The sequence below is a fragment of the Ceratina calcarata genome, unplaced genomic scaffold, assembly GCF_001652005.2.
Source record: "Ceratina calcarata isolate Rehan_Ccalc_2016 unplaced genomic scaffold, ASM165200v1 scaffold178.2, whole genome shotgun sequence".
In the NCBI taxonomy this organism is placed as follows: domain Eukaryota; kingdom Metazoa; phylum Arthropoda; class Insecta; order Hymenoptera; family Apidae; genus Ceratina; species Ceratina calcarata.
In genome coordinates, this window is record NW_017139212.1 from 346,377 (window position 1) to 363,077 (window position 16,701).

General features: G+C 37.7%; 1 protein-coding gene and 1 long non-coding RNA gene across 5 annotated transcripts in view; one reads left to right on the plus strand and one right to left on the minus strand.

Moving 5' to 3' along the window:
- CrebA (Cyclic-AMP response element binding protein A) overlaps positions 1-16,701 on the plus strand; it is a 30,129-nt gene that overhangs the window by 8,807 nt on the left and 4,621 nt on the right. For both annotated transcript variants that reach the window (XM_026810791.1, XM_018037817.2), the window contains 2 exons: positions 14,733-15,060; positions 15,752-16,071. In XM_026810791.1, coding sequence (XP_026666592.1) covers positions 14,733-15,060; positions 15,752-16,071 — 648 coding nt within the window. The remainder of the gene's footprint in view (positions 1-14,732; positions 15,061-15,751; positions 16,072-16,701) is intronic.
- On the minus strand, positions 11,437-14,782 carry LOC113463860 (uncharacterized). Of its 3 annotated transcripts, none has more exons than XR_003388690.1 (4): positions 13,746-14,782; positions 13,081-13,223; positions 11,764-12,750; positions 11,437-11,664 (listed from the first exon to the last, which is right to left on the minus strand). It is a non-coding gene; the product is annotated as an uncharacterized LOC113463860 (long non-coding RNA). The 3 variants fall into 3 exon arrangements; XR_003388689.1 differs by having other exon boundaries at positions 11,764-11,910; positions 12,576-13,223; XR_003388688.1 differs by having other exon boundaries at positions 11,764-13,223.

The following is a 16,701-nucleotide window of genomic DNA, read 5'->3' on the forward strand; positions in this document are numbered from 1 at the left end:
TTATTAGCAATGTTCTTCCGACGTCTGATTTCTTTTTAAAAAATGCGTTTCTAAAGTGCATAAACTTTTGGGATTGACTGTATAGCCAATACATTCTTAAATTAGAGGTAATAATGCATTTTCAGATAGAATTTCGATCTCATAAGTCTGTACCATATCCTAAATCAATTTACTTTTTTACTTTTGCCACTGATTACATGAACAACTTAGTTGGAATGACTGTAATCAAATTTCAAATCATCTTCTTTGCCATTTCGTTTACATAATAAGATTTCATTTACAAGTTCATTCACGGTTTGTGTTTGAAGCACCAAACAAGGGTTATTGACAAGAAATCTCTTCGCTAAAGGAAACAATGATGGTTTTGCTCCTTGGAGGGCATGTCATCCATATTCAACGATCGTCGATTAAGTATCTAATCTAATTAGGGTAGCGATAACGTGTGGAGTAGCACCGTGTCAGTAGCAGCCATTACGAGGAACGTCGTGGTTGGCTGGTTTTTGGTGCAAAAACCGGAAGTAGCCGTGCTTTGAGTTCACGAGCGGAAACCCGTACCCGCGACGAGGAAGCAACGCTCGCGATACCACATGAAATCGTTGCCTCTTCCCTTCAGCGCCCATATTTTAATTCATTTTATCCGGGAAAAAGTATTTCATGTATCAAAAGACATATTAATTATAATTTCGATAACAATCAGTTGCGAAGATGATAAGAGACTTCCTCGTACGATTTTTTCCCATGTCTATATATAATAAAAACGTAGTTTCCTTGAAAGTAACACAGCTTACGTAATGTTTAATGTTTGCTTAGACGGCCAGTAATCAATTTTGATAAGATTATAGTTGATATAATTGACTGACGCAAAATGTAATATCGTATAACTAATACAACATGTAATGTAACATCTGATATACGCTATAGTTATTTATAGCGATGGAGGATAATAAGATTAATGAATTTAAATATAGGAAGCATCGGTAATTCTTCCAGCTGGAGTCACTCCAGTTTAAAGTAGGATTTTATTGAAATAATGTCGAGAGAGTGTATGCTGATGGAAGTATAAATCGTCAATGCACTTCCTGGTAGTGTCGTGGAAGCGCGATAAAATTGCGCATCCCTCATTTGTTATCGTTCATTTATTCAGGCCGTGCATAATTCATGCCCCGTGATCAATTCCGTTACATCGCTGTCTTCACTGTGTCCATTGACAAAAACGCACTTATACATACACAATTTGCACGTAGCCTTGAACTTTAACTTTTTCAACAACGCAGCTTCTATCGATCAACTAGCTCAGCTTCTACATTCGGGTACTATAAATTATATCGATACAATTATAGAACAATAGCAAATAAATTGACCACCATTCTATACTACATTATTCAAAGTTATATTTAGTCAATTCATTTGAACATTAATGGGTACAATCTCATTTTCATTTTACTCTCATGTACGTACGTATAGTGGCTCTCATTAATAATCGAACAGACTAACTAACTTTTGTTTTTGGATCAATCAACTTAATTTTTTTTTAATTTTAAGAGACTTTCATAGATAATGTATAGAATAATGTTTGCTTTAATTACTATTAATCAGAATCAACAAGTGCAGATTTTTAAGTTCTTTTAATGAAGAGAAACTTCAATTTTGTAGATTTAATTGTAAGTGAGTTATATGTGTGTACGAATAAAAATCAGTCAACGTTGCTATGAGCTTAATGATTGAAAATTGAAAATCATAGGTTTTGATTGTTTCCAGTCTGTCTCAACTTCCCAATTTCAATTCACTGGCTTATTTTCCTATAATTTCAAGTTGACATACAAAATTGTATAAAAATGAAGTAGACCTCGTGACGAAGAGGAATTGAAATTGACGTCACTAGATTCGAACATAACATTGATTTTCTTATACGAAATGATATTCCTTATCAATTAAATTACCGCTAATAAATCTGTAGTATCGTCTAGTCGTAAAACATTTTAAAGGTCGGCAGATTACGCAGTTTTCTCTGCGTCGCTCTGCAAGGTTCTCGAGAGAGTAGCGCGCGTTCATTCAGCAACATTCCTTTCGTACCGTAGGTACGCGTACTTTTTTTTTTTTACACTACAGTCTCGCTTCCTTGGTCGCTGTCATGCATCAGTACAAGCGGTGGAAACAAATTGGAAAGGATGAAGGTTGTTCGCGAAGAGTTCACCGTACCGTGGCCTCTAATGTCCGCTGCCTTTTACGCAGTCGTGGAATCTAGATGTCGCGTAGACCGGCCTTTCCGCGAAAGTCGAACAACGCGCGCGCGTTTCACGTTTTTCTCTTTCCTGCGAACATCGTCCAACGTTTCCAATTTTTTTAAATCGAATCCCATCAATCCGGAGCAGATTGAACTCATCAATTCAGGATATTGTTATGTAACTCTTTTAACAACACCTCTTAGACAACAATGACTGTGTCACTATTTAAATTGATATTGTTGCTAAAAATACCTTCTTTGTCCCAATAGTAGCCAGTTAGAATCGTTTTTGCAAGGACGCCGAGATAACCGTGTGTATCTAGCACAGATGAAATGTTGCTTATGCGTGAACACGATCACAATTCTTTACAAATAAAGGCTACGACTTCAGTGACATGCGAAACGTGTCTATTCATGGATGCAATAATTCGATGTTATCGCTCAGTTTAACTTTTGATCGCGTTTCGCACTCGTTGTACAACGTTCGATTAAACAAGCTGTTTGATCAGTTTGTTCTGTTTTACTACGAACATTTCAATTAACACATTGTTAATTCTCAACACCTGTTGCTATTACGTTGGTATACATAAGCATACGTATTTTACCAGGTCTGAATGAAGGAAACTCTGTCCCACATTCTTATTTGTTGATCCACGTGTTTCAGTTCCTTCAGTCTCTGTTATAGGAGCCGTTGAACAACCAGTGTTCCCTTCGAAACTGAAAATTAATCATGCAAAATGTTAGACGAAATTAGGTTCCTTTTCAATTGTTTTATGGGAACAATAGCTGTTATCAATCATTTATCAGAGACTGTGAGTTGACAATCGTAGACGGTGTTTAATTCAATAGTGGCGCTTCCTCTTCCATGGTATTTTCCTCTCTCGTTCTTTATCAGCCATTGTTCAAACATTATCTGAGGAAGCAGATAAAGCGATCGGTGATTGCTCGCGAACTAGCAGGATTGCTTCGAATTTTACAAGCTTTCTTATTTCAAGCTGATTCTATTTCTACCTTACAGCTTAATTCCACGTACTTCTTGAGGCCGAGATTATAAAGGAGTTGAACGCGTAAAAGGAAAGCCTGAAGCACTTCTACTTTCTCGCTTTTCACCTTGGAGCGAAATTATCATGATAAATAACAAGTAGTCCGTTAATTCCTCTATAATTATGAATACAAAGGAACGTCTAATTTCGACGTTCTTTTCAAAGGGATCCATTTTTTTTCGTGGCACACATGCAATGCTAGTTACTTGAAATTAATTATGCCATGCTTGGACTGGTAATAATTCTATTGTTTTGGAGTAACGGTGCGAATAGCCAGGCGAAATAAATAAATTGGGCACGTGTCGTGCCTTGTATACACGGGGTGAATACGGTGTCAAGGAATTCTCACGATCGATATTTTTAGCCTCGTTTAATGTAGAGCCGAACGGAGTCGCTCTATGATATTGTTCCCGTAATCGACGATATGTGTAGTTGATACATTATCGGACGTCGACGCGGGGAAGGCGGTGTGACGCGATAAAGGAACGAGGCACGATTGTGCATCTGTTAGAAGGTGACTAGTATATTCCGTCAATTTATAATTGTACTTTTTTGCAAACTGTTGTGCACACAATGCGAGATAGAAATGAGGACGATAGTGGTTCTATTAATAAATTAAGCGTCGAATAATTTACTTCATATGGACGGGATTTCGATGGATCGATGCATGTACGAAAGAAAACTATTGTTTTAGTGTTGAGAGTCACCCTGACAAAAGTGTGTCAAAGCAAAATTGAAAATATAATATAATATAATATAAGTCTTTTTATACATATCATACAAAATGATAGAAAAATATGTGTATAATTCCGTTTAGAAAAGTGTAGGTGACTATGAAATCTCCATAACTCCTCCACCTACAAATATACTTTTATTGAAACTTATATAGCCTTCTTTAAACTGAGCGATTGTGGCTAATAAAGTTGTTTAATATCTCCTAAATTGACGGAGATATTCAAGTGCGTAAAAAAATATTTAATTCTCTTTCATTTCTCTTTAAAAAGGTAAAGTTAATTATAAAATCTTCATAATTCTTCTATTTAGACGTTATAGTCTTCCCACAATTAAACAACTATAATTAACAAGGTCGTTTCATATCTCCCAAAATTACATAAATATTCAGGTGTTAAAAACTTAAAAATGGTTTACTTAGCATTATACTATCATTATGACGATGTGATTTACGACAATTGGCATCAATGTCACTATATCATCGATGTTCAAACTGGAATGAGCTATGAAACACATGTTATTAGCATTAAGATCATAGTACTATTGTTTGACTGAAATTACAATAGCACTATGTTACTGCTTATTATTCTCCATTAAACTTTCAATGAACTTCAGCGGATTGCGAATGAATGAATTCTCTTGCATATCAGCGTACCGAAAACTTTCCTACGTCGCGTGCAGATTGTCCTTATCTCATTAATTCTGGCACCGCGACAGATAAAATCGCTTAAATGCGAAATGACGCAGACAGAAGATCACGAGTTTCGAAGGAAGGGGAAGGGTTTGGCCGGCCAAGGAAAATAGAAAACGTCGAACACTAAACGTGACGGAAAAACTGTGTGCCGATAAAGGTGTTATCATTGCTGGTACACGCGAGCGTAATTTCATGTCCGCTTTATCGCGTACCTGCACCGTTTCACGTATCGTTCTTTCTTTTTTACGCGCCCGATAAACACGCCCCTTCTTGAAAACTGAAAAAACTAGGACATGGAGGCGTCAGGAAAAAAAAACTACTCCACCTGTTCCCCATTTTTTTTCTACACTGCACTTCGAGAAAATTAACTTACCGTTATATGGGCGTGGCTGATAAGCTTTCCTCGATTAAAATAGAATCTATTGTACAGAGAGAGAGTAAGCTGTGGATTAACTGTACCTATTTAATGCAATCAACGAATCCAATTATAATCAGCACGTTTCAAAGATATTGTACAAAGCAAGACACTTTTCATTGCAATCAACGAGGACGTCGATTTAGATTTTAAATAATTACGATTAATAACTGCGCGACGTAACGAACTTCCTCGTTAACGAGTAACACGATGTACTAAAGAACGTGCTTGAGCTGCTATAATGCTGTAAATATTCATCTCACTTTAGTCAAGTAAAATGTCGTGCGTTATATGTATTTGCATTTCTCGATTCGAAGTTCGGATGGTTGAATCGCGGAACGGTTCGCTCGCGAAAATAGTTTCTTAAATTCGTTCCGCGCGTTATCTCGCGAGGCACGAATGCGTTTCAAGATAATTTTTAACAGCGCGTAGCTGCCGCTTATCAGTCGTCGCGCGCACGAACATAAATAATTTCGTTCGATTCGTTCCGATGTTACGACCGTTTTATTCGAGACTCGTTATCGACTCGAGCTCCAGTTATTCTTCTATATTACCGATAGTTATCTCAACCCATTATACTTTGTCCTATCCATCTGTCTTCGGCTTCAGACAGAATATCGAGCAGACAATTTTTCATTGTTTTAATTCCATCGATTGAAAAAATCCAGTACCATAGTTAATTTAGTTGATACTGGTTAATTATAATTGAATGCTTATTTTCAGTACAATAGAAGCGTATTTAATGTTTCTAAGGAAATACTCGATTTTTATCGCTGCCGCGTTATCGAAGTGACGCGCCGTTTGTAAAAAAAATTTGTCAAATCATACAAAAATTGCACATATATTCCTCAACGTGTTCTACTGTTCAAACCGATTCCTTCTACAGACTGAGTAACGTATTTCGAAAGAACATTTATTAGAAACTTCTGCGCTCTGTTTTCCTGATTATCTACTGGAATTCTTTTTTGTGAAACATGTGCATTAATGTTCCTCGGTTTAAGAAGATTTCCACGTCAAATATTTTTGTAGTCGTTTTATATAATTTTAGCGTCACGATAAATAAACACATGCAAATTTAATTAAACCCAGACGAATCAGTAATGGATAAGAATAGTGATTTCTTTAAATGTTCAATTAGTATCTGTTAACACTGTCATAGTAATGCCTTCGGGACTTTGCCAACAAAACATCCAATACATATTAGTAGGCTATGAATTTTGTTGTAATTATAGCAAAATCTGCATGTAAGAATATGCACCTATTATACATAATTGTATACTGTAATTATATGTATACTATAATTTCTAAAAATACATAAATCGTGAAATTATAAAAATGAAAAATCTGCATAGATGGATTTCATTTCTCAAAATATGTTTTATCTTAAAAATCCGCAGACTAGATATTTCGGTTTAAAAAATTAATTTTTTCAGTAGTCAATCAAGTATAATTATTCGAATTGCTGCTCGTTCAGTTGCAGTAATTAAAACACTGTGTAATGCGCGACATGGGTGTTTTGACAACATCCACAAAAGCGGAAGTGCGGGATCGTAATAATCCATTGAAAGAGGTAGATATTTATAAAACCGTGTCGTGCCTCTCCTCACTTCCTCCAACATGCGACACTGTTTCATTGTATCAGATAAATTGACACGTTGAACATTAGAATCTCACAATTAGTATTTCAACTGTCACTGTCAGTTCGAGATGAACGATAAAAATTGTTCTTGTCGTGCTCGGTGTGCAGGAAGTTATTCGAAATAAATGATTAATTGAAAATAACAAGTAATAGGTGTTCTCGAGAAATTTCAATTAAAATCAGTGGTCGTAATTCCACAGTTTAAACGCGACGTGAATGCCTCGGACTTTCCAAAACTATTAAGATAGTTTTTTACCAACCATAAGGTGAATGATACTCCGTGAATAGATGACAAATATATTTCTTAGTACTTCAAATTAGCTTTTCCCCTAATTTGAAAGTAGCTTTGAATTTTAAGGTGTATCTAAGAACTACTTTAAACAAGACTCTCCAGAAAAATAAATAAAAATCATCATATTCGCCAAGGCCCAGAGCAAAGACTAGATCAGCTAAATGTTTGCCTTGCCTTCGTACGACGAATATTGTGAGCAATCCTTAGAAAAAACGATTTCCTAAAATATAGTCGCCACATTATTATTCTCTTCATCAAATCTCATAATATATTATATATTCTTGTACTTGAAATACAGAATTTCCTATATTTAATTTATTTGACTAAAAATTTCCTACGTCTATATTTAACTTGAAAATATAAAAAATATAATTAGTGTGCAAGAATTGTCGGTGGGTTTAGTGTTAAATACGATTTGAAAGTCGTGAGGGAGTAAATCGCCGCTTGGAAGTTGATCGGCTTAGTCAGGGGCGTCTTCAAAGAAGGCTTTCGCGTTTTCCTTCACCGACTGAGCCGCGTGTAATTCTCCGCGGCTAGGGGCCACGAGTTTAGTCGACTACCTGTTGAATCAGATTCCCCTCTCGTCCGCGACGTTCCCGTGAGAGGAAGTCGAGGCGTAAATAATTCCCGAAGCCTGCTACGTGAGAACTCGACTGAATTCCACTGGTAAGAGCCGTAGGAACAAGGCGTCGCGTCGCGTCGTTGCGTCGACTCGGCATTTTTGGGTAACTACCTGCCCGCTTTGGAAGGGAGATGTTACATCGTTTGGGCATCCCACGATGTTACGAGGATATCAGAACGCGTAACCGGGTTCACCGTGAAAAGCACCTGTGGATTAAATAAAAGTCCCTCTCTTTTTCTCTTCGTTATTTGAGGACAGAACAAGAAAGTTAACCATTTCTAATTGCTCGACTCGATTAATCTCGGGCTCGTGAATTTGTTATATGATCCAATAAAAAGGAAATTGAATTTGAATCGTGGTTTAATCTGTTTATCAAACGAGCACAATGCATTAAAATCAGTCACCGCGAACGAGCATTAAATCCGCACGATGAGCCGTGCTTCCGGTGTTCCGAACGGTCTGCAGCTAGACGCGCACATACGTACATATGCAGGCGCGTATGCGCTTGTATTAATCTTTTTTTTTCCTCGCGCCGTTTCAAGGTTTCTAGAGTTTCTTGACTTTCCAGCAGCGAGACTGGTCGGCTATGCGCGGTTAGGCTAGCCCGTTTGGTAGAAGGCAGCAGGTTTTGAAACTAGTCGCATGACCGTGTAAAGAGAAGAGGTCTGTCGTCGTCGACTTCATCGTCGGCTTCGTCGTTGTCCGTCGGTGCTGGTGCACACCAACGGAATTATGCGCCAAGGGTGGGGGAGTTCTGAGCCAACAGAGGTAACTGTGTAAGTGACGGGACGGTTTGGATGGGACTCTCGAGGACGTTCACCTTTTTTCGTGACTTCATCGAGGCTGGTACACGCTGGTAAAAGTGACTTCTGCCAACTAGTATCCTATAGGTCGGCGTGTTCTTCTCCCGGCGCACCGTAGTAGACGGAACGCTATGGAAACTTTTAGGCTCGGCCGGACGAACTGTGGAGCCCGTGGAATCCGGTGATTGTCAGGTCGTTCGAGATCTCAGGGTACAAGGGGAGGATCAAAGCTGACGAGACTAGAGATTGAATTTATGGGAGGCATTCACTCAGGCAGTTACGATTTAAGTTTCTTGATATTTTAAAATACTAAAGATCAGACAGGCCTAAAAATACCAAGAATTTCCTTTTTATTTCATAAAACCATTATTGGTAGACACAAAAACAGAAAAGACACCAATTCAATATCTAATAAAAATATAATAAAAAATACATGGCCTCCATGGGCAGTCATTCAGATCTCAGGGTTGGTTTTTCTTAGTTATGGAATGCTAAGTGAAAAGAAATAAATGTGGAAGATAATATTATAAATATACATATATTACTCTGATAAAATTCAATATACATTTTGTGTATTAATACAATTAATACATTACGTATTAATATTACAACCAAGAATATCAAGAAATATCAAGCATTCAAGGCTGCATAAAAAGAATCTGTGTATCAAGGAAAAGGACGACACCATAATTCATGCATTTACATAACGCTGAATATTCGATCGAGTATTCTGCGCGACGAACGTATATCGCGACCCCACAATCAAGTGTGTAACGGCGTAATCGAAACATTTTATTGCATGAGAATGCATAATCTCTCGATGTAACGTGGATTTACGATCCGTGTTGTTCGTTTATCAAACGAGCGGGAATATTGAAACGGGATAATCTGAACACTCGAGTCGAATCGCAAAAAGATTTCAATTTCATGCGCCATAGAATTTGATAATTAAAATTGATACAAGCCAACAATAATTTAAAGGAAGAGTGCAGCAAAGAGTAAACTTTTTAAGGATAGTAAAAAACTTATTGATCTATTTTAGATCGGTTTTTGCCGAGCTTGCTCAGTGACCGTGATTTTTGCAATCCGCTTCTTCCCAGCCGGTGCATTCGAGTTCATCGACGAACTGGCGAACAGAAAGGTCAGTTCTGTTGGATGCCTGGCATAGCTGCACGCCTTGCTGCCTCGTTTCTTGCAAATTCGTGATCGCTTTCCGGTTTCGCAACGGGAAATACCAGTTTTCACGGTTTCATCTCTACCAATCGTTGCCTTAAACTCTTCGTTCCGTAATTTTTTTCATTATTTCCTTATAATTCCCACCTTGAACTTTGGACCTATTTTATCACAAGGAAAGACAGAAATAAATTTTTCAGCCAAGCGTATTAGGAGAAATCATGTATTCAATTAATTATTTCATATTATATCGATTCCCAAACACGAAACGATGAATAATGAAGCATTTTGTACACATGCGTAATCTTATTTTAGAATACTCAATAAATGTTAACGTTCGATATACTAATTATTGGGTTACATAATAGCATTTCGAGGTTTACCGAGTAAATCGTTATTGCATAATTTAGCTAATGAATACTTCGTGGAACAAAATTATCCATTCCCGCTACTTGTGTACGTAAACAAGTTCAAATTTGAAGAATTGAACATTTTGTTTCCTCGTTTGACGATTAATAATATTTATCGAAATGCGACTTCTTGAATGTTTAGGAATTTTATTTTACTCATGAACATTTAGTTATAGCAGTGAAGAAAGTTGTCCAACTACTTCGAATTCAGTGTTATGATAATTCTTGTTGCCTTTTCTTTAACTCAGTCGCAGTGCCGCCACATCAATAACATAATTAATGTACGAGTCGCAACGAGAGTATTGATTGGCTCTAACGCGGATATAGCGATGCCTTTCGAGCAACTATGGACGTGACCCGAAAGTATATCGACTTTTTACGCGAACCAGGACCTTCGATGGTCATCCACGTAACGTGCCATTACAACACGATCGATAGAAGAGGAGCAACCATTTCATTAAACGTGAAAAATAATTTTACAAGAATAGAATCATTCGATTTTCATCTACCCTAATTTTTTCTGTACAATACAATAATATTTCATTTTAATGCCTAAACTATATAGAACTGTATCCTGATATGTGATAAGAATTTAAGGTATCATGTTTTGAGTAAACAAAATTCTATTGTTCTTATCAGAAATTATTTTGTATAGAACCATTATCGATTTTGATTGATCCTAATTTTCACTGTGTAATCATATTTTATCTTAATACTTAAACTAAGTGTATCGTATTATGATTTCATATTATGCGTAAGCGAAATCATTCTTCTCAGAAGTTAATAGTTGTCAACTTTGCACTCAACCCTAATTTTTGCTGTATAACAATATTTTATCTTAATGTCTAAGTTAAGTGTATCTCATTATGATCTCATATTTTGCATTAGAAAAATTCTATAATCCTCAGAAATTTCTAGTCATGAAATAAATATTTAATAATTAATGTGTAAACTTGAAAAATGTATGAAGAAACAGGAACGTGACTTTCTTGTGTCAGAAAGGGGAGAGGCAGGTGAGGGGGGGGGGGGGTCGGTTTACAGCGACCAAGGAAAAATGATTTGTCGCAACGTCGGTTAGCGGAAATTGCCAGTTAGCAACCATAGATTTCTACGGTTTCGCGGAGGCACTGACACAGACGGGCTGCGCCAGCGAAACGACTCTCCGGCGCAGTCGGAGAAAATTGCTGAGCTACGACACCGTTGTCGGCTGTTGCACTTCCCGTATGAATCTGCCGACGAATTAATACCGATGGCGAAACCCTGATCGACGCAACAATTACTTTCTCGAGGGTGTGCCATTGTTCTGTAAATGAACCGTCTGAATACCATTCTCGATTTGTAATTTACGGATTAACAAATATAAAAGAATGTTGCTAAAAATATCAATAATAATGTGAACAATGTGTTGCAATTTATTATTATATACACATATAGTTTTATTTCAGTCTATTGGCCCAGAAATGGAGTTGGTTTACATTTTGCTCTCATCCCTCCATAACTTCTGCACTCCATTCTTTCTCCATTTCCTTCGTCTTCTTATTTCTCCTATTTTACATTTTGTACCTTTGTAACTTTTGTCAATTGTAACCAAAGAATTTATTATTAAATGAAGTAATTCTATTATGAAAAAAATAATAAAAAAATTCATTATTACTACAGATTTTTATAAAACATTTAGGGTACCAATTTAAAGATTATGTTTTAAGTAATAGTTACCTATTATCATTTAAGTATCTTGATTCAGTTGCATGCAACGTTCACACTGTTTGCACATTCAGCTTTCTTATAAATGCATAAAATCCACAGTCTATTCATTACTAAGGAAGTATCCTACTTTCTTTGAACGATATCATCCCGTCTCGTCTGGGAAAACAATAGATAAGGTATGTAGACGAGAGGAAACCCTTATCTCGTGGAGGGTTCAAAGTAAAATATTCGGTGCAGCTTCCGGCGGAGGTGAAACTGGGGACGAGATAAATGGCAGCGAGCGGAGCATAACGGAAAAGCGGACGATACGGGAAAAGGAGAGGAGAAAGGCCAATGAGAGAGAGAGAGAGAGAGAGAGAGAGAGAGAGAGAGAGAGAGAGAGAGAGAGAAACGGTCGATTGAGGGAGAAAAGGAAGAGTGATGTCGCGACCTTGGTACCGGAGTTCCGCATTGCTGAGGCGCGCAACAGATACCGCGAATCCAATCGCGGCTCGTGTCAGTCCGCTACCAGCGACCCGTTCAGTCGCTTTAAATATTTCACTGTACTTTTGAGGGAGAACATAAATCGTACGATTCTCCATTCTCAGACGGCAACTTTCTATGGGGCAAACTCTTTTTGCTTATCAGTTTTTAAACGTGTCGCGATATTTGGTCCCAGGTTGTTGGTCGCTAATTATCTAGGACGGAATAATTGCCTCGGTTCTGGCTTTGTTCACGTCCGTCAGGGAAACGACCCATAACGAGAGCCCGGAGAAAACCCGCGACGAGACTAAAATAGCTGATGAAGCCACGGAAGAAGGAGCTTGAATAGAATTACTTACACCGTGGTCACGATTGTTCGAGTGCTGTTCGGTCGAACAGGTTCTGCCGGTTAAATCGCCTTTTAAACGGATATTTCTGTTTACCGTATATACCGGGTGTCCCCGGAGTCGTGGAGGAAACGAATAGACGGGACGGTGCATCTGATTTTAAAACACCGTGAACGGGGTTAGTCACCTGAAATAATAGTTCATTGTATCGACTTTCGAATGGAGGCTGAGAATATCTTTCCACTTGCAGCCCGTGTAACGCAATCGCGTGTAACGGTATCTGCTCAAAAAGTATCCAGACTTTCGCAACCGGTCTTAATAATAGAAGTTCAGCGCGCAGCCAGGGGTTATTGAATTTCATGTGAAACCACTATTAGTCTGGAACAATTGTTTTCGATTCCTATTACGATTTACCTTATACATGGAAATAATTTACAAAGTAGGTTCGAGTGTAGTCTCCGTGAAAGAAGTTATAGGCAACGTTTAAGAAATCTTAACTAAGAGAACCTGATCGAACCTTGAGTTGCAACCTTGCTTCTAACTTTCTCGTTGCTCAATCATGCTATTTCCTAATGAAGAATCAAGAATCTTATCCAGTTTCATCAAACCTCTAAGTAAAACTCCTCGTAAGAAACCTTAAGGTTGTTCGAACTATAATGTCTGCAAAATATATTTTTAATATAGTGAATTCTGTCATTTTCCCATGCAGATTAACAGATATATTTTAACATTCACGTTAACAGATATATTTTAATTAGAAGACTATAAGATAATTATTCAGAGATAATTATTCAGTTCTATTAAAATTCTGAACTCATGTGACAACAATAATATTATTATAAAATTAAATTATAATTTTTCATACAAACTCCATAAGAACACAGGTTAATTTCATATTGATGATTTCACTCAGAAATTCAGCTCCTCAATTTCATTCAGGCTTTGAATATGAGTTCAATATGATAATAACTAGGCTGCAGATTTTATGCAAAAAGAAAGTGATATGTACAAGAAATATGGAAAGCTGATTCAACGACGTACAAAATATAAAAAGAGAAATGCATGTTATGATATTTAAAATATAAACGAAATTCCTATTTATATTCCATTTTCAACATCGGCATTACAAATAGTTTATTTATTATTATTTGCAAAATTCCAAAGAGATGAATTTTAACTTACAATCTGAACAACCTGAAGATTCGTACCAACGAAAGAATGTTCCTTCGACAAAAGTGAATACGAATAAAAGAAATGAGCTCCCTCGTTGACCTTGACTCTCAGTTCCGTGTTACCGAAGGGCCTCGACAGAAGGGCCGAAGAATCGTTGGTCTCGACGAGCTCGTAAGAAGGGCGAGGAGACTCAGCCTTCAACTTGACCGGCTCTCGACACGCGCCCTTCTCTTTGAGCACCGTCGAGCACAATTTTAGAATCACTCGTGGGGTCCTTGACACCTCCGGCAAGAGACAACTGGCAGAGCCATTGACAACCTCGAACGTTGATCCCCAGTCCATTGATTTGCGTCTCTCTGCTCCGTATGCGTGTGTACATTTCAACCACAAGAGAGAGCGCGAGAGATGAGAGACCTTTCTAATTTGACTAGAGAGTCAAGTGTTTCTGATCTGTAGAAGTATTAGCCTACATTCGTCCTAACATTTAAATATTAATTAATGACGTCCAAGCTGACAAAATTGCATGCTCGATGGTTGCATAATTCTCTGATTGAGATGACGTTTTTAGGATTACTTTAGAGAATCTGACCTATTTTCCAAAGGCTGATTTAATTCGGGCCAAGTTTAAAAATGTTCTGACCAATTACATCTATTATCCTTGGATCAGGATCGAACTGCGCTAAATTGAGCACCTATTATGTCGTAGTAATCTAATCAGAATTATTCAGTCGTTTGTTCCGAGAATATCCTGCACTTTGTCCCGATGAATCACCTATGTTATTGAATACAAATTTTATTTATATTTCTCAATACATGGACAATAAAGGCTAATGACTAATGGCTGTACAATTTGAAACAAATAATTAATAATTGCACAATTTGAAGCCAGTAGTTTACTTCTGAAGATCCTCACAATTGCATTCATCATTTCATTTTGTCGTATTGGAAAATAATTAACGAGTAATCAGGAATTATGTTTTCAATGTGGCTTTGCAGGGTCTCAGTCAGGATGTTTTGACCATGAAAGAAGAGGAATGGAGCAACGGGTTGAGCGTGCGAGACAAATCGTCGATTGGAGTGGTGCTGAGGGATCGTTTGATGACGGACGCCGCTCTTGGAGGTCCGCGACCGATCAAGTCCGAGCACAATTACAGTCTTTTGGCGTCGAGTCCGCCGCCCAGTCCGGCGACACCCGGTGCAAACCCCCACACACCAAATTCCGGATCTTGTGCCGATAGAGTCGGCGCTTCCGCCGTTAGTTCCTCCATTAATTCCACCAACCTGGACCACCACAAATCGCTGGACATTCGAAGTAGAATAGATGGTAAGGGAGCGTTTACCAACACAGAAAATCGTTAATCCATTTGTATAAAATTAACACAACATTTCATATAATAATTGTTCCAAGCTTGATACAATTCTTCGTATAACAATAATTAATACACTGTTTCATATGATGTGAATATGAATTAAACTGAAGCGATAGGAACCTCGCGATGTCTGGTTGCCTACTGTTGGAAGGCCACTGTATGTATCTCTATTATTACGATACACAAATGGCGACACAAGTGTATTTTGAAACACCGGCAATAAATATTTTCTTCACCTTTCCCACACTCGAGCTTCGTCTTATCTAACGTCATTACACGGCGTCATAGTTCGTAGAGTGACCCTAATACGCTATACCACTTTGTTCGTCGAAGTTACAGCCTTTAGAAAACGGTATAACATTACAGGATTAACGGAAGCCCGATAACGAGACTGATTAGAGGGAAGTCTAAGCGAGTATCGGAAACGTTTTGAAAATTATTATTATCCGGCTTGATTTATTATACTTAAAACAATAGCTGTTTTTATATAAAGCGACTGGATTTGTTTGTTATCGCATATCTCAATTTTATCTCATTTTTAATTTTATCTTCGTCTCTTATTAAGTATTAACGTCGAATTACTGCGTCAATTTTGATCAAATGTTACTCGAGAAACAATGATGGAGGGAATAATTTTATTTTCAGACATGGAGGAGGAGTGCTTCCCGGTGATCTCGATGAACACCGCGTCGGGACGCGACGAACTGTCCTCGTCGTCGTCCACGTCGTCTACCTCAACAATAATCCTAAGGAGAAGCAACAACCTAGTACCTGAAGCTGTGGAGTGCGTCGAGATCAAAGGAGAACCGCTCAGTGCGCCCAACAGCCCTTCCGAGCCTTGTCAGACGACGATAGTCGACGACAAGAACACGATAACTATGGTGTTCCCTCAAGGACTTCACTTTTCGAAGAACCACCTGTCGCAGACCAGCGACAGTGAGGAGGATGACGAAGAATATTATCAGGTACGAGCAATTCATTTTTCTAATTCGTCGGCTTGCAAAAGTTTATCGGAGCATCTTAAGGATGTATTGGCTATACAATCAATCCCAAAAGTTTATATACCTTAGAAAAACGCATTTCCTATAATTAAAAAGAAATCAGACGTCGGAAGAACAATGCTAATAATAAATAGCTACGTGCTAACAAGTATAGAAGGAAATATCCAATTAATTATTGACGCTGGCTTTTTATACACAAGTTGTAGGCACTGACATCCTCTACAAAGAAAGATTCTATGCATTTTTCTTCTAAATCCAATACTTAACGAGTTACGTATGATTATTTGGCATTTTATTGACATTGACAAAATCCGACCGTCGATCCACGGTCGAAACAGCCAACTTTTGGTAAAAAATTTCGTTTTCCTCAATAACTCTTAAATTGTTGGAGATACGGAAAAATTGCAGAGAACCTTTTTTGTAGAGAACGACGAGATCTACAATTTCAGTTTAAAAACTTTTCATTTGCGTCAATAGTTTACGAGTTATTGACGAAAAACGAAAAAACAGTTTTTTGCAAATTACTCATAAACCATTGACGCTAGCCAAGAATTTTTATACAGAAATTGTAGATCTCGTCGTCCTCTACAAGAA